This window comes from Podarcis tiliguerta, assembly GCF_965153285.1.
Source record: "Podarcis tiliguerta genome assembly, chromosome: 9".
Lineage (NCBI taxonomy): Eukaryota > Metazoa > Chordata > Lepidosauria > Squamata > Lacertidae > Podarcis > Podarcis tiliguerta.
In genome coordinates, this window is record NC_139542.1 from 15,179,435 (window position 1) to 15,206,842 (window position 27,408).

General features: G+C 43.2%; 1 protein-coding gene and 3 long non-coding RNA genes across 4 annotated transcripts; 2 read left to right on the forward strand and 2 right to left on the reverse strand.

Moving 5' to 3' along the window:
* Positions 1 to 443: 443 nt before the first annotated feature.
* LOC310657792 lies at positions 444 to 3,206 on the forward strand. Its single transcript, XR_014501941.1, has 2 exons — positions 444 to 1,599; positions 2,126 to 3,206. It is a non-coding gene; the product is annotated as an uncharacterized lncRNA (long non-coding RNA).
* Positions 1,593 to 6,420, reverse strand: LOC310657774. Its single transcript, XR_014501923.1, has 3 exons — positions 5,877 to 6,420; positions 4,508 to 4,696; positions 1,593 to 2,910 (listed from the first exon to the last, which is right to left on the reverse strand). It is a non-coding gene; the product is annotated as an uncharacterized lncRNA (long non-coding RNA).
* Positions 6,421 to 6,903: 483 nt separating this feature from the next.
* LOC310657798 lies at positions 6,904 to 11,144 on the forward strand. Its single transcript, XR_014501947.1, has 3 exons — positions 6,904 to 6,952; positions 7,268 to 8,972; positions 10,454 to 11,144. It is a non-coding gene; the product is annotated as an uncharacterized lncRNA (long non-coding RNA).
* On the reverse strand, positions 9,121 to 26,787 carry LOC310657664 (17-beta-hydroxysteroid dehydrogenase 13-like). Its single transcript, XM_083398695.1, has 7 exons — positions 26,153 to 26,787; positions 24,019 to 24,126; positions 17,856 to 17,987; positions 16,061 to 16,167; positions 14,549 to 14,686; positions 11,481 to 11,591; positions 9,121 to 9,213 (listed from the first exon to the last, which is right to left on the reverse strand). The coding sequence occupies exons 1-7, from the start codon at positions 26,408 to 26,410 to the stop codon at positions 9,138 to 9,140; spliced, it is 930 nt and encodes a 309-aa protein (XP_083254821.1). The 5' UTR covers positions 26,411 to 26,787; the 3' UTR covers positions 9,121 to 9,137.
* Positions 26,788 to 27,408: the final 621 nt, after the last annotated feature.

Below are 27,408 nucleotides of genomic sequence, written 5' to 3' on the forward strand. Positions count from 1 at the left end.
AATTACCAAACACGCCCCCCCCCCGGCCTCCTGGAGAGAGAGAGAGAAGCCCGCCGCCCGCCTGAGGGGAGGGGGGAAATATTGTTTTCCTGCGCATGCGTCGAGTATGTACGCCTCACTAGCTCGAAACGCAGCGAGGTTGTCTATGTCTTTGTATGTCGCTTCCTCTTCTGCGTTTTGTCAGTCCACTGAATTAAATGGGATTTCCAGCTTTAAATTTTTCACGCCGGATACACGCCCCCCCCGCCGCCCCATGTCAGACGTTTGAAACGTTTCCTCTGTTGCCACACATTTTGGTTTAAATCGAGAGTGAATGGGCTTGGGCAAAGGGAAAACACATCAAAACTCGGAAGTGTTTCATAATAAAATAAGAAACGGTTGCATTTATATCCCACCTTTTCTGCCCCCAAGGAGCTCAAGGTGGTGCACAATCCTTAACAACAACCCTGTGAGGTAGGCTAGGCTTGAAGGCAGCAACTGGCCCAAGGTCGCATGCAATAGTGAGCTTTCATGGCCGAGTGGGGGATTTGAACCCAGGTCTCCTCCAGGTCCCAGTCCAACACTTGAACCACTACAACCACGCATAGGGATTGTGCCACATCGTTTGACCTGTCCAATAACTTGTATAACTAAGAACTAGTGTCTGCATTTGCTTTTTTTCCTCCTCCCTCTCACTGACTTTCCTTTTCGTGTTGTGTCTTTTTGATGGTAAACGTGATAGCAGGGATTGTCATCTTACTATATTTGCAACCTGCTCTTGAGAGCCTTTCTTCAGCTCCAAATAATAGCCTGCTCCAAATAATAGCATTTAATTGTCATGAGTGCCAGTACTTTATATTCATATTTTCAGTTTTGGGGGTTGTGGTGATGAGGGATTAGGCTTGTATGACCACATAGACGCAGATATCTACTTTGCCTACCCCTTTCCCTCTCTTATGGTGCTGAGTTCCAGATTTTAGAATTCCTACCTACGAGTTTTTGAAAAGGGTTAAGCACCCTTATACCAAAGCACCAGATCCCCAGTTCCCAAGGCAGCTCTGCGGGCCTTCTAATTAGCGCACTAAAAATAGGAGGGATGGTCTGGTTTATCCAGTTTTTTATGCCTGTGTCTGCAGACAACTTGGAATCTTTGTTGAGCTGTTTGGACCAAACTGGGGAAGTGGGTGTGTGGAAATATGATCCTCTTCAGTCACATACGCTCTTGTCAATCTGTGCAGACACTAGTGGCCTAGGGTGAAAAACAGGCACCCTGAGCAGATGCAAGGCAGATGCATGTTGTAAGATGGTTTTGTCAGGTTGTATCTCCATTCAAATATCACCTAAATCACCATAGCGGTGATACAGTATTATAGGTAGCTTCTACACTTCTTTGAGACAGGCTTATACAGCCATATAACTAGGCCACCAGGGGTTTGGTAACCTATTGTTTTTGCTAGTTTCTTGGGTCACCACGCATCAGAACCGAAAGAGCCCTGCTCATTCCATACAGGCCAGCATCCTCTTTACCACAGTAACCAGCATCTTTTTCAACCCGTGGACCACTTTCCGTTCCTGAACAACCTTCCGATGGCCACATGGTAGATGGTGTCATAAGCAAAAGTGAGAAGAGCAACAAATGCATATTTTACTTGCACACACATTTCTGTCCTCCATCCAGACAAATGAGAGGCTTTATCTCAAGGACACATTCCAGCCAGGAGCATACTTAGGGGTTGGGCAGGCTGGTGTCCTCTAAGGGTGCAGACTCAGAGGGGTGCAAAAATCGCTCCACTCTGCCTCAAAGTGGCCAGGATCCAGCCCGACAGTATTGCAGCAACCTTACAGGGCCCTCTCCCCAGTCAGCCAGCAGCCCTGTTAGAAATATACAAGGGTGCCTAGGTATACCTCTGATTCCAATCAGGCAAAAAATACTATCACTTGGGGGGTGAAGGAGGTCCATTGAGGGGTGATGCCTGGGAAAAGTTCCAAAGGATAAAGTTTTGAGCCTTCCCACTCCTGAAATTCCCCACATGAGCTAGAATGTTTCCAGAAAGCTCACAACCAGGGCATCAAGGCAATAGCTCTTCCCTGCTGTTTCCCCCACAACTGGTTAAAAGTAGTAACCCTTTCCTTTTTGTTCTTCAAGGTGCAGTTACTTGTTGGCCCTGTGCCCAATGCCTAATTCAGCTATTGACTATTGATGAGGTGGAGTCAACAGTTGCTAGCAAGCTTTTCGCACAACAAGCACCTGATCTGGAACTGTCTATTTGAACAGCAAGAATTTTGAATTGCCCCTTGCAGACCTACAAACACTTAACTTAGTGCCAGTTTTAGAACTAGCAGCCTGCTCTTGCCTTACATAAAAGCAGAGGTGTCTGTGCCCTCCTTTATATATAGTCACTCTAGCAGGAAGTGAAAGATTTTTCAGAGCACAGGCAGAAACGGTGTGAAAAGGGAAATGGAGACTCTTTCTTTATGAACAATGTGAATGGCCCACTTAAGCAATCTGAGCAATGTCTACTGTACAGGAAAAGCAGGAATTTGCACCTAGTTAACTATAGGCAAGCTGAGCCTATTTTTGCTCTGACATTTCCAGCTGACTCTGCCATGCACAAGTGCTATATGTGACTCCTCTCAAACAGTAGGCACAGCTGACATGAATGACCCTGGTTTCAGTGTCCTATACCTTCTCAGTTGCTGAAGAATGCTGGGAGGTCACAGGAAGTAACAGTGGCCCACGGACAAGGCTAATCCTTACATGCCGCGTCCCATTCCTGTTCAGGAACCATGAAAAGAATGTTACCGCTCTTATTGTTGGTCAGCAAATATTTATTTGTATGGTAGCATTTGGGGGATGCTGACTCTTGTCACAAAATGTTAGCCAGTTCTGTCTGAGCACCTACGGGTAAAATTTATATATACAAGTGAGACCTGCAAGAAAGAAGCAAAAAGGTTGTCATGTGGAGTGCAGCTGTTCAAAGTGTCCAGCCAGTCATGCCCTCTTTAGGATACTCCATTCCATTCCATTACACACAAACTTTCTGCTTAGGGCTTCGTTTATTTTTATTTTTTTGTACTTCTGAAAACTTGCCTATTGAACATTAGGCAGGCACCAAAGCTATATATTGTTTTAGATGCCTACTAAGACTTCTGTTTATTCCAACAAGCCCACCCAGACATGTAATATAGTTATGTATACGTACTTGTTTTTAAAATTTTGCTGATTAGCTCTGTGTATTATTGATAGTTATTTTATATATAACAAAGGAAGCCATTATGAAGCAATGGATCAACTGTTGTATTAAATGTTACCAATATGTCAGTCCCAAGATTATCAGTAATATAGTCACGCAAACCAATATAAGCATGCTTTGATTTCCATTACTGAAGTTAGATCACACCTGAAATCTAAAAAAAAGTTGTTTAGTGATGACTGTTAGGAGCTGCTGATATCAGGTTAAACTCATTTTTGTTCCAAACTCAGGCTTTTGTTAGTAATTTGAAAGGATTGCTTGATACTGTAAGAAAGAAGCATTTGTATGAAGTGTGATTTTTAGCCAGGAAAGCTTCACACATGCACTCAGAAGCTTATTTATTTTTTGTCTGCGTGATACACTTGTAAGAGCGGTGTGACGTATGTGCAATTGGATTAATCATGCATATTTTTAGAATACCTTTCCATCTAGAGATTGGTCTGAGGGTATGTTATATTGTTACATTGCATAAGCAGTCTGATGAAGAAAGATCACAGAGTTTTCTTAGCCCAAATATCTTGGTTTTCTTTTTGGAAGTCAAGCTTTGGTAACTCTGCCTATGTCCTTTTAGCTTAGTCTAGTGGAACTACATTAATTTACATAACTGAGGGAAGCATGCAGTGGTTGCGTTCACATATCACCACGATAATGGTTTGCTGCAAATCTGCAAAGCACTCTTGCTTGCTTGCTGCCTGCTAGTGAGCAGGAGCAATAAAAAGGGTAAAGGTACCCCTGCCCGTACGGGCCAGTCTTGACAGACTCTAGGGTTGTGCGCCCATCTCACTCAAGAGGCCGGGGGCCAGCGCTGTCCGGAGACACTTCCGCGTCACGTGGCCAGCGTGACATCGCTGCTCTGGTGAGCCAGCGCAGCACACGGAAACACTGTTTACCTTCCCGCTAGTAAGCGGTCCCTATTTATCTACATGCACCCGGGGGTGCTTTCGAATTGCTAGGTTGGCAGGCGCTGGGACCGAACAACGGGAGCGTACCCCGCCACAGGGATTCGAACCACTGACCTTTTGATCGGCAAGCCCTAGGCGCTGAGGCTTTTACCCACAGCGCCACCCATTAGCAGGAGCAATAAACCTCTATAAAACCAAAAATCTGAATCCAAGGTTTGGGCTTGGCTTACCAGTCATGGTTTGTGAGTGAGTGTCTCCACTCTAGATATATATATTAAAAAATTGTCCAGTAGCACCTTAGAGCCCAACTAAGTTTGTTCTTGGTATGAGCTTTCATGTGCATTCAGACCTACCTGAATCTTCTTCAGCTACCTACCTGAATCTGTCTCCACTTTAATCCAGAATGTGTGGAATGGTGAGCTGCTTCCTTTTGTGTGTGTTAGCCTTGCTTTTGTGCTTGCTTGCTCTCCCATTGTGTGGTGTGTTGCATTTAGGTCAGTAAACTGACAGGGCACCTTTGGCTACGGGTGTCCTTGTGGAGCTGGTGGTACATTCTCCTAACTGGAAATAAAGTGTGCAAGTGCACACACAGTTGGACACCATTGGCTTTTCTTCCCATGTGCTTGGGTGCATGTGACAGAAAACCTTTCCTTGGTAGGAAAATGACATAGTGGTAGGGCACCATTCTATAGGTCACCTCAGGTCACAAAATGTATTGGGCTGACTCAGGGTTAATCCCATTCCCTAGGAAGGAGGAGCAAAACTGGAGCAATCTGAGCACAGCTTTCTACTGAGGCTTTTGCTGGTTATTGATGCCAACCATTCATTGTAAAAGCAATTCTGACTATCAATAGTGCTAGTTTAATTTATATTTTAATGCATTCTGTTGCATTAAGGTTGTGAAAAGTATGGGATGTTTGCCTAAGAGACGCTATATAAATACTTTTAATAAATAAATACACTATATAAATTGTTATGTACTGAGTTGAATAGGATCCAAATGCAGCACCCTGATTGGTCCTAGAACAATCGGATCCAAAATGCAGCAGTCTGATTGATCCTAGAACAGTCGCATCCAGAATGCAGCAGTTTGATTGGTCCGCAGGAGCCACCCAATCCAGCTCCAGGTGGAAGTGAATCCGCAACCTGATTGGCCTACAGGAGAATCCTGGAATTAGCCAATCACTTGGGGCCCATTGTGTAAATAATGTATATAAAGCAGACATTTTGGGGGAATTGGCATTCCTCACTACTATAAGCTGAATAAAGAGCATGAAATCCACACTTGACTCTATTTCATAAATACTTTTTATAAATATTTTTTAATGAATAAATAGGAAGGCCCTCCAGAAGTTGTTTGATGCCAGTTCACACCAGCCTCAGCCAACAACAGGTGTGATCGGAATGGTGGTGCAGCAACATCTAGAGAGAAACAGACTCCCCTTCCTTGAGCTACAGGGACATTTGTCAGGGCAAACAAGGCACAATTTTATGGAACAAAGTCTATGACGTATCAAGTCAAACAAATAACAGGACCATGAAAAGGTCAGAAGCAAATCTGAAAGACCGGGAGGAGGAATTACCATCAATGTCAATAAAGGGCAGCTTGTGGAGAAACAGGAAATTGTTCAGAAAAGAGAGCACAAATACTCAGCATTTTATAATCTTTAACTTGGGAGGGAAAATCTGTGGCCCTCCAAATGTTGCTGAAACTAAACTCCCATAATCTTTGATCACTTACCATGCTGGCTGGGGTTGATGGGAGAAACACACATTCCTCCTTTGCACACATGCTTCCCAGCGCTCCCCTTCAATTTAAGGCTTAGGATGAGGTTCAGTTTAGTTGAAACAGGAGGGAGAGAGGAAAGACTTGTCTGTTGGTTATACTACAGAACACTTAATCACCTCTCAGCCCACACCCCTTGGAGATGAAAAAGTGCATTCAGATTTGGCCCACTTAGCACCACAGTGAAAATGCTGACAAGCAGAATGAAGGACTGGCATATTTTTCTCCCTTCCCTGAAGCCCAGCCTTCAAAACAAACAAAGGCATACTTTGCCCAGCTTGGTTGCTATAGTGAATCCATGGAAACAGCTGCACCCCTTAGATGCAGGCAGAAACGGAAAGCTGCCACTGTAGCGTGCCATCAGAAACCTACTGCTGCCTGCCTGACACTCTGAACACATGCATCTTTTGTTGTTGTTTAGTCGTTTAGTGGTGTCCGACTCTTCGTGACCCCATGGACCAGAGCACATCAGGCGCTCCTGTCTTCCACTGCCTCCTGCAGTTTGGTCAAACTCATGCTGGTAGCTTCAAGAACACTGTCCAGCCATCTCGTCCTCTGCCATCCCCTTCTCCTTGTGCCCTCCATCTTTCCCAACATCAGGGTCTTTTCCAGGGAGTCTTCTCTTCTCATGAGGTGGCCAAAGTACTGGAGCCTCAGCTTCAGGATCTGTCCTTCCAGTGAGCACTCAGGGCTGATTTCCTTCAGAATGGATAGGTTTGATCTTCTTGCAGTCCATGGGACTCTCAAGAGTCTCCTCCAGGATCATAATTCAAAAGCATCAATTCTTCAGCGATCAACCTTCTTTATGGTCCAGCTCTCACTTCCATACATCACTACTGGGAAAACCATAGCTTTAACTATACAAACCTTTGTCTCTGCTTTTTAAGATGCTGTCTAGGTTCGTCATCGCTTTTCTCCCAAGAAGGAGGCGTCTTTTAAATTTGTGTCTGCTGTCACCATCTGCAGTGATCGTAGACGTGCATCTTTACTCTGAAGCAAATCTTGCTGAACTCTGTGGTGCTTGCTCCCAGGTAAACAGTGGCGTAGCGTGGGGGGTGCAGGGGGGGCCGGCCACACCGGGCGCAACATCTGGGGGGGGGGGTGCGCTCGCACTCGCAGCTCTCTGCCCCTACCTGGCTCACTCTCTCTCACTGCAGTGCTGGCTGTGCGAATCCGATCCGAGCCGCCGGGTCGCCGCCCACTGTGGAGGGGAGGGTGCCAGGTGTGTGGTGCGGTGCGGAGAGAGAGCGAGGGACTATCTGGGGTCGGGACAGTGCAGCGGGGGGGGGGGGCGCAAATTACTTGCCTTGCCCCGGGTGCTGACAACCCACGCTACGCCACTGCAGGTAAATGTGCATCAGATTGCATCTGTGGTGGGTGGCACATTTACACAGATGGACTGAGAGCTGCTCCTGGTCTTGTGTCTGTATGGATTTCAGGCCACCGATGGGAAAGATAAGCTTGGGTGCATGTTAGCTGCATCATTACAACAACCAATAAACCCTGATTTTGTTTACTCACCTGCTGTGGCCATTAGCTGATCCTAAAAGCAAACAAGGTCTTAACACTTCTGCTTTTGTTTTGTTCTCACTCTGCATTTCCCAGGCTTTCCATGTGGAATGCAGTTTTAATGACACTGCAAAATGTCAACCAGCTGGGAGTGTTCTGCCCTTGGTCTTTACTACTCATTTGGTGTCTTGTTACGTAAATATTACACAAACCCCTTGACAACTAGCAATCTTCAGCAAAGGACTGGGTGGGTTAGTCCGACTCAAGATGCAAAAGGCAGCTGTCACACAACCCCAATGATTTAAGCTCCCTGGTCAATTTCCAAACCTCCCTTGTCTGTAGAAGGCTATCATTTTTCAACGCAGATTGTAAGTAAAGAGTGCCACCTACTGAGCTCTGTCTAATATTTCCCAGAAATCAGGAATAAGTATATACACCTGCAGGCACAGCTTCTTCTTCCAGATTGTCATGTGAACTTTGGCCCTAAGATATGGTAAAAGGCAATAATGATGTGCATTGATTTTTGAACAAGTGTTCTATATTTCCCATACTTGGAGAGATAAATTGCTTTTCTGAAAAAACACACCCTGGTTTGTATGAACAACGTTTTGTTCCGACAGTCTGTAAAGCAATCTAAGCTCATGGGCAAGCCTGTCAAATTCAGGCTTTTCTTAATTTCTCAGTTTTTGAATTCTAAATTCAGTTCTCCACATTTCTGTATCAATTTGCATTTTAAAAAAATGGCCTAATGAAAATTATCCGTATTTTTATGCAAATTGTACACATTTTGTGTGCAGTTTTGCCTAATATACACATTTTTGTAAAGCAATGTTATGCAATTTTCACTCATATATGTATTTATATGCACTGTTTACACTATTTTTGCATTTTTGTGCACATTACTTGGCTAGAGAGTTCAGATAAGTGTGCATTTTGAAGGATGACTGCGTTTCAGTTTGTATATTGTTTCTTAAAATGTGGATCAGGTAGGTTCAACTTTAAATGTTAACTGAATTGAATCTCTCCCCCACCTCTGTATCTGAGCCCAATAGTTAAATTGCCTATTAAATGTCTCTTGTGAGAAATAAAAGCCCTTGAGCTTTTCTGAACACACTTCTGCTTTCCCAGACACCTTTTTACTTCTTCCAGTAGGTTGTTATTTGAGCTGTTCTTTATGCATTCAGGAAACCTCCACCATCTTTGCAATCTACTGCTGCTCTAATTGTAATTTAAGGCTCTGGGTGGTTTTATTTTGCTGGGAAAGTTGTCATAGTTATAATCATGGCACAAGCATTTTTGAAGAACCCGTTCTTTAGTAACTTAATATAATGAGTTTATTGGGGTGAAGGGAAAGATATAGCTGTGAAGAGCACGTAGCAGGTACCCCAAAGACTTTAACATGGCCTTGAGAAATTACAGCAGTTAAAATGTCCATTATTCCGGAACTTGCTTTTATTTTTCAGGTCTTGCCGGTTCATAACTTGCAATAAATAAGCTGCATAAATGTGCTAAGCAGGAGGAGACCGCAGGTGCGATCTGATTGTGAGCATACCTGTTTTAGCACATGATAAAAGTGCTAAACAGTGAGAAAATAGTGGGGGGAAATTACATTCAATTGTGTGAAGTGATTTTTTTTTTGCATATTTGTTCATGGAACAGAAGAAATGTACACAAACATTATTTCCATCATATTGTGGAATTAACCAATCATTTAATCATTTGAATACTTTGAAACAACACGACTGCATTCATGACGGTATTGTAAGCACGTTCTGGCAAACACCTAGAAGACATAATGCAGGAGTGGGGTTACAATGGTACAGTAAACGCTTCTATATGATTCTAATGGGTAGAGCTATTTAAGAATTACAAAGAAAGATCATAGCAATTATAATCTAATCAGCCTGAACTTGAAACACTGGCATTTATGGCTTATTTGTCTGTCTGTCTGTCTGTCTGTCTGTCTGTCTGTCTGTCTGTCTATCTATTTAATAAAATTTCTTTACAACTTGATTGTAAATAGTGGGTTACAAAACAAAACAAAAAGACACCTTGACCTCATTCCCCCCCCTTTCATTTAAATATATATATACAGGGGGACGCGGGTGGCGCCGTGGGTTAAACCACAGAGCCTAGGACTTGCCGATCAGAAGGTCGGCGGTTTGAATCCCTGTGACAGGGTGAGCTCCCGTTGTTCAGTCCCAGCTTCTGCCAACCTAGCAGTTGAAAGCACAAAGTGCAAGTAGATAAATAAGTACCACTCCAGCGGGAAGGTAAACGGCGTTTTCGTGTGCTGCTATGGTTTGCCAGAAGCGGCTTAGTCATGCTGGCCACATGACCCGGAAGCTGTACGCCGGCTCCCTTGGCCAATAAAGCGAGATGAGTGCCGCAACCCCAGAGTCGGTCACGACTGGACCTAATGGTCAGGGGTCCTTTTACCTTTTATATATATATAAAAAATTATAAACCACTTTTTTGAGTAAAAATACTTTCCCCGTCCCTGAATAAAACTCTCTCATACTAAGGTCAGTTGGTACCGCTGAGGACTTGCTTTTCTGCAACCACCTGGAAGTGGAACTAAAATTATTGTTACTACTGTTATTTATTAAAGAATTTTAAAAGCAAAGGGATAAGGTAAAAGGAGCTGGGTTAAGAATATTTATGGCATAAGCCCTTACTCTAAATGTGCTAGGGGTTTATTTTATCATTTATACATTCACTTTGGAGTCCCGTCCCCCCACTGCATTAAACAGAACAAAACTAACATATGAATTGTTGGATCCAGACTAAATTCCTCAAGGTTTAGTGCCGCTGGAATGAATGGGATAGGTTAGCCATAAATCACACTAATTTAATGGGATTGAAACATGATTATTCTGGGTCCAACTCAAAATCATTTACTCTGGAGTAATTTGATAAGAACTGGATCTAATTCAGCTAAAATAATTTCTCGTTAACTGAACAATAACATTAGGTGATTATAATATTTCCACAGGAGACATTCTCCTTTCCCTTTTCTTTAGGACCCTTGACATTTTGATGGGAAGAATAATAACCCAATGTGGAATAACGACAGCGGAGGCTGATGCCCCGTGGGCAGTAGGGCGGATGGCAGGAAGGTGAACAGCAACGATGAGCAAATCCGGCAAATTATGGTTTTGCCTATCCTCTTCTCTGCTGAGTTCTACAAAGGCAACACTGAGGCAAAGGTGGAGGTGGCGGCTGATAGGTAGTTCCACCCCCTAGGCTGGTTGTAAGGAGTTAGGCAGGCCTGGGCTAGCAGAGGGCAGACTGAGCTTGATGGACAGTGCCCTGCTTGTCCTAATGGAATAGGAATATCCATGGAATAATGATAATACTCCAAATCAGCACACACACTGTACACCCCTCAGGAAATGGAACTAATGTTTCCTGGGATCGTACACACTGACAACAATGTCTTTTGGATAGTCAGACAAACAACAGCAGCAACAGCAGACAGAAGGAAGTACAGTAGTACCTTGGGTTACAGACGCTTCAGGTTACAGACTCCGCTAACCCAGAAATAGTACCTCAGGTTAAGAACTTTGCTTCAGGATGAGAACAGAAATCGCACGACCGCAGCTTGGCAGCAGCGGGAGGTCCCATTAGCTAAAGTGGTGCTTCAGGTTAAGAACAGTTTCAGGTTAAGAACGGACCTCCAGAACGAATTAAGTTCTTAACTCAAGGTACCACTGTACTTTTTTTACACGGTACACGGTTAAAACTATGGAATCTGCTTCCACAAGAGGCCACCAACTTGGAAGACTTTAAATATTGAGGATAAGGCTTTCAGTGGCTATTGGACATTGCTGTTTGACTCTCCAAAAGAAAACGCATCTGTTAAATCACTCAGAATAGCGGCACGCCCGATGGCTTGTCATGGAAGTCACCTGTCTGGGATAGCAGTCAAATTTCCTCAAGGCAATCAGCCCAAATTATCCTGGTGCATTATAAAAGGTAGTAAAATAGAAAGCTTGGCTTATAGCCAGACAAATAGAACACCAGTTTCATTATATGCATTACACTTACTTCGTAAGTTGGTGAAATTTGGCCCACCATGGAACGAAAATCATTTTCTGGTTAGTAAGTATTCCTTCCATTAATGCTTTGGCTGCGTCTTCCACCTCTACCAAAGGGTACCTGAAGTTATATGGAAAATAAATGTTTGTTTGCTTATTCGTTCCAATTTATAACCTGCTTTGTTCAAAGACCAAATCCAGCAGTAACTACCATACAGACCCACAACCAAGTGTTGTGGTGTATTCCTACGCAAGTCCTGTGGAGCAACGGTGCTTCCACTTGAGACTTGCTCTACTCAACAAGCCTTGCATAGGAACAAAGGAAACTGTGATACCAGCGGTCGGTGAAGCTCAGTATTGTGTATTCTGATAGCAGCTCTCCAGGATTTCACATAGGATTCTCTCCTGGTCCTATTGGGAGATGTTGGGGGTTGAAGTAGGCTTGTTTGCATGCAAAGCAGAAGCTCTACCATTGAACCACAGCTTAGCATTTATGCCATTATGCTTCTGTTCTGGGCAGCGGTGGAGCAAGCCGATTGGGCGCCTGGGGCAGCATGTGTGCCCTGTGCCCAGGGACGAGGCGAGCCGCCCACGGGGCGAGGCAAGCCAGGGCAGGATGCTCTGTGGGGCCTCTAAGGAGTCTGCCTGCCTGCTCCCACTCAGCCGCCCGACAGCTGAGGGTGAGGCGGCGGGTGCACCGTTCGGGGCAGCCTGGAGCCTGCGGGCACCCAAGCCATCATGTCACTCCCAGGAGAGAGGCGTGGCTCAGGTGTGCTGCAGGCTTCGCGGTGAGTGCCGCCTCGCATTTTGTCACCCTCAGTGGCGACACCTGGGGCAACCCGCACCCCGCTTCCTCTGCTCATGGTTCTGGGCTCCAACTAGTTCCAAGAGGAAGGGCTGAAGAAAATAATAATAATAATAATAATAATAATAATAATAATAATAATAATAATAATAAATTATTTATACCCTGGCTGGGTTTCCCCAGCCACTCTGGGCAGCCTCCAACAAAATATTAAAATACAATAGTCTGTTAAACATTAAAAGCTTCCCTTTTAAGCCAGTGTGGTGTAGTGGTTAAGAGCGGTAGTCTCGTAATCTGGGGAACCGGGTTCGTGTCTCCGCTCCTCCACATGCAGCTGCTGGGTGACCTTGGGCCAGTCACACTTCTTTGAAGTCTCTCAGCCCCACTCACCTCAAGGGTGTTTGTTGTGGGGGAGGAAGGGAAAGGAGAATGTTAGCCGCTTTGAGACTCCTTAAAGGGAGTGAAAGGCGGGATATCAAATCCAAACTCTTCTTCTTCTAAACAGGGCTGCCTTCAGATGTCTTCTAAAAGTCTGATAGTTGTTTTTCTCTTTGACATCTGGTGGGAGGGTGTTCCACAGGGCAGGTGCCACTACCGAGAAGGCCCTCTGCCTGGTTCCCTGTAACTTGGCTTCTCGCAGCGAAGGAACTGCCAGAAGGCCTTTGGCGCTGGACCTCAGTGTCTGGGCAGAACGATGGGGGTGGAGGCCTTCATGTATACTGGACTGAGGCCGTTTAGGGCTTTAAAGGTCAGCACCAACACTTTGAATTGTGCTCAGAAATATACTGGGAGCGAATGTAGGACTTTCAAGACCAGTGTTATGTGGTCTCGCCGGCCGCTCCCAGTCATCAGTCTAGCTGCCGCATTCTGGATTAGTTGTAGTTTCTGAGTCACCTTCAAAGGTAGTCCCATGTAGAGTGCATTGCAGTAGTCCAAGCGAGAAATAACTAGAGCATGCACCACTCTGGTGAGACAGTCCGTGGGCAGGTAGGGTGTCAACCTGCGTACCAAATGGAGCTGGTTGACAGCTGCCCTGGACACAGAATTCACCTGCACCTCTATGGATAGCGGTGAGTCCAAAATGACTCCCAGGCTGCGCACCTGGTCCTTCAGGGGCACAGTTACCCCATTCAGGACCAAGAAATCCTCCACACCCGCCCACCTCCTGTTCCCCAAAAAGAGTACTTCTGTCTTGTCAGGATTCAACCTCAATCTATTAGCCGCCATCCAACTTCCAACCGCCTCTAGACACTCACACAGGACCTTCACCGCCTTCACTGGTTCTAGCACTCAGGTTTGGAGCCAAGTACCCCAAACTGGTGTTTGCCTGGCATGCTCTGGTCCATGGGGCCACGAAGAGTCGGACACGACTAAACGACTAAACAACAACAACAACCCCAAACTTTCCATTAGCATTTCAGATTGTGAGGTTTAAACACCCCCAATGGACAATATTACAGGAAAGTCGGGACCTGACTGCCAACTCTTAACCTGAAAACTTTTAACATTATATTCCCCACTCTCACCCCCTGTTTTTGAGCAATCTGCTTTCTAGCACAAAGTATTCAGGCTCAGAACTGGCCACTACAAAGCTTCCTTTTGCAGGATAGGTGCTACACCAGCCCCAACTCAGTACGGACAGTGAGAATTGCATTAGCAGAAGCACTGTGGGTTAAACCACTGAGCCTCTTGGGCTTGCTGATCAGAAGGTCGGCGGTTTGAATCCCCACGACAGGGTGAGCTCCCGTTGCTCGGTCCCTGCTCCTGCCAACCTAGCAGTTCGAAAGCACGTCAAAGTGCAAGTAGATAAATAGGTACCGCTCCGGTGGGAAGGTAAACGGCATTTCCGGTGCGCTGCTCAGGTTCGCCAGAAGCGGCTCAGTCATGCTGGCCACATGACCTGGAAGCTGTACGCCGGCTCCCTCAGCCAATAAAGCGTGATGAGCACTGCAATCCCAGAGTCGTCAGCGACTGGACCTAATGGTCAGGGGTCCCCCTTTACCTTACCCTTCACAGAACACTTATTGTTTGTAACACAGGCTGCGTTCACCACCACCACCATCAAGAATTTTCCCATTTCGCATGTCAGATGTGAATTGAAATAAGCACAAGGTTGGTGCATGCTACTGCACACCATGTTCTGTCTTCTGATAGAGAACCTTACAGCTTCTCACTACTTAGAGAAACTGGAAAAAGGAGACACAAATGCATCGAAGAACAGTTAATGCAATGGGGCAGGTGGATGCAAACTCCCTACCCTTATTATCGCTTACCTTGCCTTAAGGAGTTTTACAGAGTCAGTGTTCATAAAAACGGGGCACATGCATGTTGTTTCAATCCCATCCATTTTCAAAAGGCTCAGCTCCTCTTTCAGACTCTCATGAAATCCCACAGCACTCCACTTGCTTGAACTGAGGGAGGGGTGTGAGGTGAGGTTAGACACGATTTATGGGGAAATAGATGTCTTAGTTTTCACGTGTTATTTATTTTAAAGCGTTTATAACCTGCTTAATTTTTAATATATATTAAAAAAAATCTGAAGTGGTGTTTGACAAAATAAATAAACCGACAGTATCATTAAAACAAACATAAAACCATCACAACAGCAGTATAAAAGCATATAAAAACAAATAAAACCCCACGTTCAATGGAATAAGCTTCAAATCAATGAAATTCAAACAAATTAGAAACAGGGTCTTATGGGTCAGGGAAACCCCATGTAAAAAAGGTGTGGGAAGAAGTCAGCATTGCGCTAAGGCAACCATTTTGAAAATGGTTCCCCCTTCCCTCCCTATATACACTGTTCTGGGTTTTGTCTCCAAGCCAATTTCAGGGTGTTCTGAGTTGGTGGCACAGAGGGTAGAACCCTGATGTGAAAATGGAAGTCCTTCCATGGGGCTTTTACTGATGAGGCGCCTTCTCTTAATCCTGCCTTACGACTTTGCACAATGTCTGAAGCAATTGGTGGTTGCTGCTTCCCATACAGCGAAGGGAAGGGCATTGCGTAGGACAGAAGAGAATGGTGGAAGAGAACATTTTCAGGTTGCCACCCTGTGATATTCTTTCATTTATGCTTATTATGGTATAGCATCCAAATAGTTTATTCCCCATCTCCTTAAAAGCACACAAACACACACACACATCCCTTTATTTATTTCAGATGTAATCCCCTCTTTTTTTAAAGTAATGCCTATTTCAAATCAGCACACAATTATTATTTTTGAAAACCAATCTGATTTTTATTTTAATTACCGTATTTTTCGCTCTATAAGACGCACCAGACCATAAGACGCACCTAGTTTTTGGAGGAGGAAAACAAGGAAAAAAAATATTCTGAATCCCAGAAGCCAGAACAGCAAGAGGGATTGCTGCACAGTGAAAGCAGCAATCCCTCTTGCTGTTCTGGCTTCTGGGATAGCTGCGCAGCCTGCATTCGCTCCATAAGACGCACACACATTTCCCCTTACTTTTTAGGAGGGGAAAAGTGAGTCTTATAGAGCAAAAAATAGGGTAGCTAAGTTATTCTCCAAGACCCTGATTGGGAATGTGGAGGACCTGCAAAGTTTGGACCAAGAACTCCATTTTCGAGCGGCCAAATTCTTGTTTGAAATTGCCTCTTTCTTGGGACTTTGCTCATGTGAGTCTCCCATGTGAATCAGGAATCCGCCATGTTAGCTAAACATCCCTCTAAACCAGTGTCTCCCAAACGTACAACAATTGTGGACCCCTTTTGAGCTGAGCTTGAACTTGCTACCCTGATAAAAGAAAATCACAATGATTCATACCTGTAGCAAACCATGTATGGAACGCCTAAATGCCCAGTGAATGAAGCAACCGTGACAATATGTCCGTGATTGTTTTTAATCATTGGTGTCAGGAATGCTTTAACTGTCTTGAATGCAAATTAAAACAAAGAAAGAAAGAAAATGAAAAGTTAGAAGCTAATGGTTCCAAAATGTTCAGTCAGAAATCTGTCTGGGGGAGCTTTTGCCCTCCAGATGTTGTTGGACTCCAGTTCCCATCAGCCTTAGCCTTCACATCATATGGTTAGGGATGATGGGAGTTGTAGTCCATGGGAGTTGGTGACCCAGAGGACCAAATGTTCCCCAGGCCTCATATAAGCACTACAATTAGGAGGAAAGACATGAGACATTTAGATTCCACCTAAACATTAGGAAGAACTTCCTGACAGTAAGAGCTGTTCAACAGTGGAATTTGCTGCCAAGGAGTGTGGTGGAGTCTCCTTCTTTGGAGGTCTTTAAGCAGAGGCTTGACAACCATATGTCAGGAGTGCTCTGATGGTGTTTCCTGCTTGGCAGGGGGTTGGACTCGATGGCCCTTGTGGTCTCTTCCAACTCTATGATTCTATGATTCTATGACAGTGAGCAGGTGGATTCTGGACCATGCCAAAATCTGGAAGTAACCTGCTGTTTGCTGAAGGGACCATAGCAGCATTTGACAATCCAGCATAGCCAATGATCAGGGATGATGGGAGTTGTAGTCCAACAACATTTTGAAGACAAAGAGTTTACTATCTCTGGATTAAAGAAATGGAAAAAAGGGAGGATCCTTGATCACCTCGTACGGCAAACTGAAAACAATCAGAAACTTAAGGTTTATTAAGTTTGTTTTAATCACATTTGAGTGGTGTCCCACTTTTTATCGAACTGTTGTTTGACTGGTACTTAGACTAAGCAATGAAGATTTTATATTTTGTGAACATTTTAGAGACCCTGATCCCCCATCCCCCACAAGTCTCCAATTATTATTTGCTTTCATGGGTGCTGAACACTTCCATGAAAGAGGAAGGGGGGTATAGTCAGTCCAGCACAAATTTTTAATAGATTCACGTAACTGATTAATCCAAGGGGTGACCAATATAGTGCTCTCTAGACATTGTTGGACTACAACTCCCATCATCGACCATGCTTGCTGAGGGTGATGGGAGCTGGAAGTCCAAGCACATCTAGGGCTGATTTACTCGCATGGTTTTTAACGTTAAGGAAGGGTTAAGGAATGGTTTTCACAACGTAGATCACGGGTAGGCAAACTAAGGCCTGGGGGCCAGGTCTGGCCAAATTGCCATCTAAATCCGGCCCACGGACAGTCTACATGAATAGAATGTGTCACTTTATTTAAAATGCATCTCTGGGTTATTTGTGGGGAATCAGAATTCATTCATTCCCCCCCTCCCCAAATATAGTCCTACAAGGTCTGAGGGACAGTGGACCTGCCCCCTGTGGAAAAAGTTTGCTAACCCCTGACGTAGATGGATACATGACACCCTACTTTTTACCTTGTCTTTTTTATCGCTTAATTTTTAATCGTTTTATGCTTCTATATTGCATTATGAACGTAAAAAGTAGGACGTCATGCCTCCATCATACCACAGTGTTGGGGGCTGGCCATGTACACAGCTGGGGAATAAAGTGATGGTTGGCTTCAGTTTCCAGGAGAGTCCCAAACCAAGAGAAAAGAAACAGGTAGAAGGAAGCCAGAAAGGTAGAGGCTGAAAAATGGAGATAGACTGGTGGGGGGAAGGGGAGCAGATACAAATTCAATAAGTAATAATAATATTACCCAGAAATGAGCAAGAACGTTAATGTCAAACATGTTCTGGATCAGCTCATCCTTGGTTGAACACAGTACTGCTACTTTTGTCGCTGCAGCGTTATTTATCAAGATGCTCACATCTCCAATTTCTTTTTTCACCTATAACAAATTTAAAAGCACTAATGAAAGAAAAGCAGCCTTCTTTAAGAACTTAGAAATAAAGCTGATGGAATATCTGGAAGACAAAATAATATTAATCGGGGATTTAAATGGGTAATTGACCCGCAATTAGATAGGTCTGGAGGAAATAAAAACCAAGGGAAATTACCATCCACCTTTCTAAAAATGAGTGAAAATTTAGATTTAGTAGATTCATGGGGATACAAGCAAAGAATAGAGAGAGAATATACATACTATTTCAAACCTAACAAATCGGCTAGCAGGATAGACGCCATTTGGCTTTCCAAAGAGCTGCTAAGAAGGATTGAAGAGGTACAAATTCTACCAAAAACAATTTTGGACCACAACCCGGTTTTGTTGAGAATAAAACCAGATTGGACAACAGGAATGCGGAGATGGAAACTAAATGAACTTCTATTGAAAGATGAAAAGATAGTAGAGGGTGCAAAAAAAAATTTGAAAGAATATTTTGAATTGAACAACAAACAAGTTAGTGATGTAAGAACAATATGGGACGTGAGCAAGGAGGTCATCAGGGGATATTTTATAAAACAAAACTGATATTAAGAAAAGAAAATGAAAAAGAAAAAACGGGATTGTTGGAGGAAATAAAGGAAAAAGAAAAAGAATTAAATAAACAACCAAGCGATGACAAAATTAAAAGAGAAATTAAACTATTGCAGGCAGAATACAAATCAAAAATAGAGCAAGAAATGGAATCAAATTTGAGAATAGGTAAACAAAATAATTTTGAGTTTGCCAAAAAAAACCAAGTAAATACTTGGCATGGCAACTCAAAAAGAGGAGAAATGAAAAACAAGTAAATAGAATAAAAATAAATGAGAAATGTATAGATGATCCTAAGATAATAATGCAAAAATTTGTAAAATATTATGGAGATTAGTATAAGAAAGAAGTAGATATAGGGAAAACACTGAAGATTATCTACGCCAACAGAAAATCCCAGAGATTAAGAAAGAGAAACTTCAAATATTGGATGGCCCAATAGCAGAAGCAGAAATTAAGAAAGCTACCCATAAAGTTAAAGTAGCCAAAACACCTGGCCCAGACGGCCTCCCAGCGGAATATTATAAAAAAATGGAAGCAATATTAATTACACCACTTACTGAAATAATGAATAACATCTGCAGTCAAGGGAAAGTACTCAATTCGTGGAAAGAAGCATACATAACCCTCATACCCAAACAGGGAGTGGACCCAGAGTTAATGACTAAGTATAGGCCAATATCCCTTTTCAATTATGATGACAAAATCTTTCCTAACGTATTGGCAAATAGGCTCAGAGAAGCCATTAAAGATGTTATTCATCCAAATCAAGCTGGAATCCTCCCTGGCAGACAAATCTCAGGGAATACAAGAAACATCATAGACATATTAGAATATCCAGAAGCAAATAGTGATAAAAAGGCAGCTTTACTACTACTTGATGCTGAAAAGGCATTTGATAATGTCTCTTGGTTTTACATTAAAAAACAACTGGAAATAATGAATTTTGGAATACAATTTAAGAAGGGAATAGAGGCAATATATGAACAGCAGATGGCCAGACTTCTAATAAATGGTAACCTCACAGTGAACATCTCTATCAGAAAAGGGACCAGACAGGGATGCCCTCTGTCACCCTTGTTATTTATATTAGCGATAGAACCACTCCTTCACAACATCAGAAAGGATGAAAACATAAGGGGGATAAAGATTGGGGAGAAAGTTTATAAAGTTAGAGCATATGCTGATGATTTGATAGTAACAACCCAAGACCAGAAGCAAAGTTTACCAGCTGCTGTAGATTTAATTAGAAAATATGGGGAAATAATGGGGCTGAAAATAAACTACAAAAAAACTAAATTACTGACAAAAAACCTCACAATGGAAGAAAAAAAAAAGAACTTCAAGAGAAAGCAGGCCTGGAAATTAAAAATAAGGTTAAATACCTAGGGATCTGGATTTCAAATAAAAGTTTAAATTCATTTGAGGATAATTATAGTAAAGTATGGAAAGAAATAAAAAAATATATGGAAGCCTGGACCAAACTCCATCTCTCACTCTGGGGAAGAGTCTCGGTTGTGAAAATGAATAGCCTCCCCAAAATGATTTTCTTATTCCAAACAATGCCCATTTTAGGAGGAATGAATTGTTTTAAGGAGTGGAAAAGGGAAATATCTAGATTTATATGGAGTGGAAAGAAACCGATAATTAAACACCAGTTATTAATAGATAAAAAGGAGAGAGGAAGTTGTGCATTGCCAGATTTGGAATTATACCATGCAGCGGCAGATTGGTTTGGATAAAAGACTGGATTACACTAAAAGATATGGACATATTAGACTTGGAAGGCCACGACAATCGGTATGGATGGCATGCTTATTTAATATACAAAAAAGTAAGGTCCACAGGGGATTTTTGAGCCATGTGATAAGAAAATCGTTATATAAAATCTGGAATAAATATAAAGGAATACTTGAGCCCAAAATACCCTTGTGGAAATCACTAACAGAAGCCATGGCAGTAAAAAAAAAAAAAGAAATATGAAAGCAGATTGGCCTACGTACCGATTAGTCCTAGAAATAGATAAAGACAAGCCTACATTGAAAATATGAGGAAATTAAAAGTCACCTAACGGATTGGTTACAATATTTTCAGTTACACCAAAGATTGGCCATGGATTTTAAACAAGGAATTGCAAAGGAAACATCTAAATTTGAAAGAGAATTAATTTTTATTAAAGGGAAAAATATTTCATAAATCTATGATTACCTTTTGGAATGGGAAACAAAAGAAGAACAAGTCAAGTCAGTTATGGTGAAATGGGCACAGGATTTTGGATACAACATATATATGAACCAATGGGAGAGATTGTGGAAGGCAGATATTAAATTTACAGCATGCTATAACCTTAGGGAGAACATCATGAAGATGTTATATAGATGGCATCATACCCCCTTGAAACTAGCGAAAATGTATAAAGGAGGGTCACTGATTTGTTGGAAGCGAAGTTATGGCTATGGCTCAAGCTCTGTTTCAGACCGGTGGGTTTGGCCCCCTTGATTCTGAGGGACAACTTTAAATCTCCATGGGAAGGGGAGATAGTGGAGGAAGTGCAGAAGTGCGGGTTGTCCTCCCTTTATATAGAGTCCATGACGTATAGCCATGCAAAGGCGGTGATCGCTCAAAGATTAAGGGATATTGCCAGACAGGAGGACATAGCCCGTGTGAAACCTGGGTTGTTTCTGGGGGAGCAGTTGTATCGGGCTGCTCCAGCTCGCTACCTGGTGGATATCCACTATGTGGAATACCGCAGACTATTTACTGCGGCTAGGCTGAATGTTCTTGACTCGGCGGTTATGAAGGGAAGATATGGAGGAGTCCCATATGATCAGAGATTATGCCACTGTGCATTGGGTGAGGTAGAATCCACAGAGCACATTTTACTGAGCTGTCCCATCTACAACGATTTAAGACAGTATCTTATAACTCCATACTTACCCCAGCTCAGTTCCCGACAAAGAGGAAAGCAGACAGCATATCTGCTAAATAAGTCTTCTGGGAAAACAACTTTGTCAGTGGCTAAATTCCTTTTCCTGGCACTCAAGTGTTGGAAGCGTATAATTGAATGCCTTGATGTGGGTTATCTGTGAGAGGTCTAGTATTGTGGCCCTATTTATTTATGTACCCCCATGATGTTATAGATTATATTTATTGTGTAACGTTTTATTTCTGACTATCGGTCGAATAAAGGAAATTGATTGATTGATTTGTTGGAGATGTAAAATAGATGTGGGGTCATACTACCACATGAGGTGGACTTGTGCAATCATTAGGAAATTCTGGGATAATATCCATAATGAATTTAAGAAATTATTCAGACTCACTTAAAAAACAGCAACCAGAGATCTTTCTTTTAGGCATTTTACCATTAGAAATTAAAAAAGACATAAGACCACTGTTCATGTGGTAAGCACCACCACCACAGCAGCAAGAATTCTTGTGGCGAGGAAGTGGAAAAACGAAACAATAACGACAATCACAGATTGACAGATACTCATTTTAGAATATTTACAACTAGCAAAACTGGCGGTAAGAGTTAGAGGAGTATTGAAGCAGAAAATATTTGGAGAATGGAGAATATTTAAGGATTATATAAGATCATATTGTACCAACCACACCATATTAGCAGAACTTGAGTGATACTTGTAAACACAACAAATACGGTTTGTGGAGCAGACAGGAACAATATTAAAGAATATAAAACTGTGCGAAAAAAACGATAGTATAAACAGTACAATGAGAATGATTGGATGACTCGTTTTCTCAGAAGTCTTTTTTTATTTAAGCGTTTATTTAAGTATTAATTAGGAAGATTAAGATTTTTTAATGCACGTAAATCTGCTTTTTCTTCTTTTTTCTGTATTTTCTTCTTTTCTCTTTTCTTAATTGTTTTTTTCTTTAATTTTCTTTTTGTAGTATGAGATTGTAAATTCTTTGTATATGTGTGTAATTTAAATGAATAAAGATTAATTTTTTTTAAATAAAGAAATAAAAGCACAAGTTATGAAACTTCACACAGAGTTCAGTGCCATATTGGCACATGATAAGACCACCCTCATCCACAACTTGATTGTAGATGAAGGGGCTGATCTTCAATACTATTTAATATTCATAGGAAGCAGTGGGAAGTGAGAAGGAGTTTTGGATCGAGGTGTGATCAGTATGCTGATGACAACCAGTGGCCATGCAATGCTTGGGTTGGTTCCTGGATGTAATAAGGAGAAACAAGCTGAACTTGAATCTTGGCAAGCTGGAAGCACTGTGGGTGTATAGTAATTCCCACTTCTGAGAAATTGGTATGACAACAATGATTGCTGCACTCTCCCTGAAGAAGCAGGTTTGCAGTCAAGGGGTACTTCTGTGTCTGGCTTTGGTACCAGGTAGCCCCAGTGGCTAGAAGTGCTCTTTGTGACCTGAGACTTGTACAACAGGTACGGTCATTCCCAAACTGTTGGTGTTGACCTTTAAAGCCCTAAATGGCCTCGGTCCAGTATACCTGAAGGAGCGTCTCCACCCCCATCATTCTGCCCGGACACTGAGGTCCAGCGCTGAGGGCCTTCTGGCAGTTCCCTTGCTGCGAGAAGCCAAGTTACAGGGAACCAGGCAGAGGGCCTTCTCGGTAGTGACACCCGCCCTGTGGAACACCCTCCCACCAGATGTCAAAGAGAAAAACAACTGCCAGACTTTTAGAAGACATCTGAAGGTAGCCCTGTTTAGGGAAGCTTCTACAGTGGTACCTTGGGTTACATATGCTTCAGGTTACACACTCCGCTAACCCAGAAATAGTGCTTCAGGTTAAGAACTTTGCTTCAGGATAAGAACAGAAATTGCACGGTTGTGGCACGGCGGCGGCAGCAGCAGGAGGCCCCATTAGCTAAAGTGGTGCTTCAAGTTAAGAACAGTTTCAGGTTAAGAACTGACCTCTGGAACGAATTAAGTACTTAACCTGAGGTACCACTGTAATGTTTAACAGACCATTGTATTTTAATATTTTCTTGGAAGCCACACAGAGTGGCTGGGGAAACCAATACTTTGGCCACCTCATGAGAAGAGAAGACTCCCTGGAAAAGACCCTGATGTTGGGAAAGATGGAGGGCACAAGGAGAAGGGGATGACAGAGGACGAGATGATTGGACAGTGTTCTCGAAGCTACAAACATGAGTTTGACCAAACTGCGGGAGGCAGTGGAAGACAGGAGTGCCTGGCATGCTCTGGTCCATGGGGTCACGAAGAGTCGGACACGACTAAACGACTAAACAACAACACTCTATATTCCTAGTCCAGGACTCTGAGTGCTACACACTACTCTGGATGTTCTGTGCTCACTTAATGCAAAACAGGCATACATCTCCTCCTGTGCCAAGTGTTGGGGAGTATGCAAGGTCATCCCACGATGACCCAACAGGCTTGGAAAAAGTTTGGAAACATCTCATAGGAATCTTACTTTATCTGCAACACTGTAGATTTCCGTCTTGTTCCTGCAGTCCACGACAAAAGCGTGTGCAATGGCACCCAGCTTTCTGCATTCCTCAGCTGTTTCCTCAACACCTTCCTAGCGGGAGAAAACATCTATAAACATCTATAACCCACAGGTATGATGTTAGCATATTCACGGCATAAACAAAAGACCTGTACAGGGAAGCCGTGCTGCGTGTGCCAGATTTTAATGAACCATAGTTTAATATACAACAGAGGGAAGGGAAGCAAAACTGAGGCAGGAATGAACAGTGGGATGTGCATTTATTTCCGTTATGCAAAGAGGGGCTTCCTTTTTCCCTGTGTTAATTGCACTGCCAGGGATGCAGCTAATAAACGAGGGATAGAAAACACTACCAAACCATTCTGCGTTCTAAATCTTATATAAATAATCCAAAAATTGGGAGAACAATGTACAAGATCTACTGCAGAAACCACAATCAGAAAATTTATTCAAATTGTGTCCAAAAGGAAGGTTCAGTCTTTAAAGTTCGTTTAGCCAGGTTCCTGTAGATATCAACAAAGTTAAGTTTGATCAAACGAAGTGTCGGTGATGTTACGCACAAGGGTTAGACAGGGTGCGGGCGTTTGTCACCTGTTTTGCCCATAAAGAGTCTCAGGCTTCTTCAGTAAATTCTCTCTCGGGAAATTCTCCCTCAAGATTTTGGGTATTTACATACATTCACTGCTGATATAAACCAAAACCTGATTAACCTTTAAACATTCATCATATAATTTCTGAGAGTATAATCAATATTTAGAACATAGAATGGTTTGGTAGTGTTTTGTGTGCCGCTTATGTCCTGCTTACTTTATACTGGTCTACTACGAGAATACTACGAGGGACGCAGATGGCGCAGTGGGTTAAACCACAGAGCCTAGGACTTGCCGATCAGAAGGTCGGCGGTTTGAATCCCCAAAACGGGGTGAGCTCCCGTTGCTCGGTCCCTGCTCCTGCCAACCTAGCAGTTTGAAAGCAGGTCAAAGTGCAAGTAGATAAATAGGTACCACTCCGGCGGGAACGTAAACGGTGTTTCCGTGTGCTGCTCTGGTTCGCCAGAAGCGGCTTAGTCATGCTGGCCACATGACCCAGAAGCTGTACACCGGCTCCCTCGGCCAATAAAGCGAGATGAGTGCCGCAACCCCAGAGTCGGTCACGACTGGACCTAGGGATCCCTTTACCTTTACCTTACTACAAGAATTGGCAGCATAGGTTCATTTCTTCAATAAACGAGGGAAGCGGGAGGCAAGAGGTAAAGGACAGCAGAAGGGAACATGTGGCTACATCTTTCTCTTTCTCTCTAGGGCAGGCAGGAAGGTGTAGCAGTCCTCCAGTCCACCCCAATCCTCAGCTCCAATTATTTTTAGGCACATAATAATGATTCATCTCCATCTGGAAGGGCCAGACTTTGGTAATCTTTGGTAATATGGCACCCTGAGTGATGCCAAGATTTGAAACCCCCAAATGAATCTTCTCAGTTGTGGGCCATCTCAATTTTGCACCCCTTTGGCTTGGCACTCCTTTGGGGGAGAAGCGCCCGCACCACTCAAAATTCAGCACTGCATCTGGTGTTGGGCACCAGGCTGTCATCTGAAACACTCTGAGGGATTTTCAACACACACACACACACACACACACACTGAAATGTCCATGGAAACAATTGTATCCCTTCCTTGGTCAAAAGCCAAAGGCTGGCACTGCAGCAGGAATCTTGCTGGAACAACCTGGCATAACCTTGGGCGCTGGAACAACCTGGGATAACTCTGGACACCTTGTCAAGCCTTGGCAGTGCACGCACCGTCAGCAGCCTCCCCCCACTCTCCCCAAGGAACTGTGGGATTTGTGTCTCTCTGAGGGGAATAGGGATCTCCTAAGAACTTTTAGCATTCTTAACAAATGGCAATTCCCATGAAGCCATGGCTGTTTAAAGTATGGTACCGCTTTAAATTAATAGTGGGGACATGGCCTTAGGTCTGATTTGCAAACTGGCAAGCCCTGTAATAATTTGAAACATCTGCTGCATTTTTGGACGCTGCACTGCAACATTTACCACTGCCTGTTGATACTCAGGATTGAGGGTAGAATAATAACACACACCTACCTTGTTAATATCCCAAAGAACCAGCTTGCTTTGGCGTTTGGCAAACTCATGGGCCGTTGCTCTTCCAAGCCCATGGGCGGCACCGGTGATCAGAACAATCTCTCCACAAACAGATTTTCTCCTTTTCGGAATAAAGAGTTTCACCAATGCTTCCAAGAGTGAATAAATGCATATGACTAAAGTCTTGAGGACTAGGAGGATGACAAGCACCACTCTCCATATTAGAGGTTTTCTGCCCTGCAGCTGCTTATTGTGCATTCTGGCAAAAGAAACTCTTCAGGTAGTTAATGCTATAAAGAAGCAGTGAGTGCACATGAATCCTTAAAATGCAAGGAGCTGGCAGTACCCACGCCCTGAAGAATTAGGATGGCTGTTCCTGTTGTCGTCAGCTTCAGAAGTACAGCTAATAAGAATATGCTGCAATAGTCACCTCTGCTGCAACATTCTATTGTGTATATTCACAAAGGCAGCCTATGTGTTACTCAAATTTAGAATGTAGGACGTGATGCTTCTAGGTGTAGGAAAATCTGTCCACTTAAACGTCTCTCAGTTTCTCATTTTCCCAATCTGAAATTCAGTTCTCTACATTTGCACATCAGTTTGCAAATATATATTTTTAAAATGTCTCAGAAGTATTCACCAGTATTTTAGTGCAAAATTCTCCTGATGTACCGTAATTTTGGTATGTGGTTGTACCTAATACATTAATTTTTGCAAAGCCATTTCCCCATATGTAATGCTTTGTGGGGAAGTTATTTCCCCAAATATATGCATCTTTTTTGCAGACTTGATCTTCACATATGCATTTTTGTACACTTAATTAGGATGGTGAACTACATTTAGAAGTGTGACGTTCTGGGGGGGGGGCGCTAGGGGCGCTTTGGAAGATGGCCGGCAATACCATCTCTCCGGCTCACACGAGGTAATTAAGAGGCTAATGATGGGAGTAAATTAGCCTCCCGAATTTTCCCAGGGGATGGGAAAATGCTGCCTCGTCCGCAGTTGCCAATAAATCACCCCCGAGTTCGAAAGAAGGAGGGCGTGGGGGCACTGGACGGAAAGCCCTTGAGTGAGTTTTTGGATCTCCTGGACGCTACTTCCGATGGCGATCCTAGTTGCATTGCTCAAGATAAATAATTGGAGAAGAGTAAATGCACATGTTTCGAGTGAAGGAAAGGATGTACTGATTGCTAATTAAATCGACCACTGAGAAGCTGAGTGACGGGTTGGACTGAACAGAAGACTACATCAAAGAA

Excerpts from the sequence above, each read along its gene's own strand:
- LOC310657664 (XM_083398695.1), bottom strand. The coding sequence starts at position 26,410 with ATGCACAATAAGCAGCTGCAGGGCAGAAAACCTCTAATATGGAGAGTG. Across the intron at positions 24,127-26,152 it reads TTCTTTGGGATATTAACAAG|GAAGGTGTTGAGGAAACAGC; the intron begins GTAGGTGTGTGT and ends TTCTCCCGCTAG. Across the intron at positions 17,988-24,018 it reads TCTACAGTGTTGCAGATAAA|GTGAAAAAAGAAATTGGAGA; the intron begins GTAAGATTCCTA and ends AATTTGTTATAG.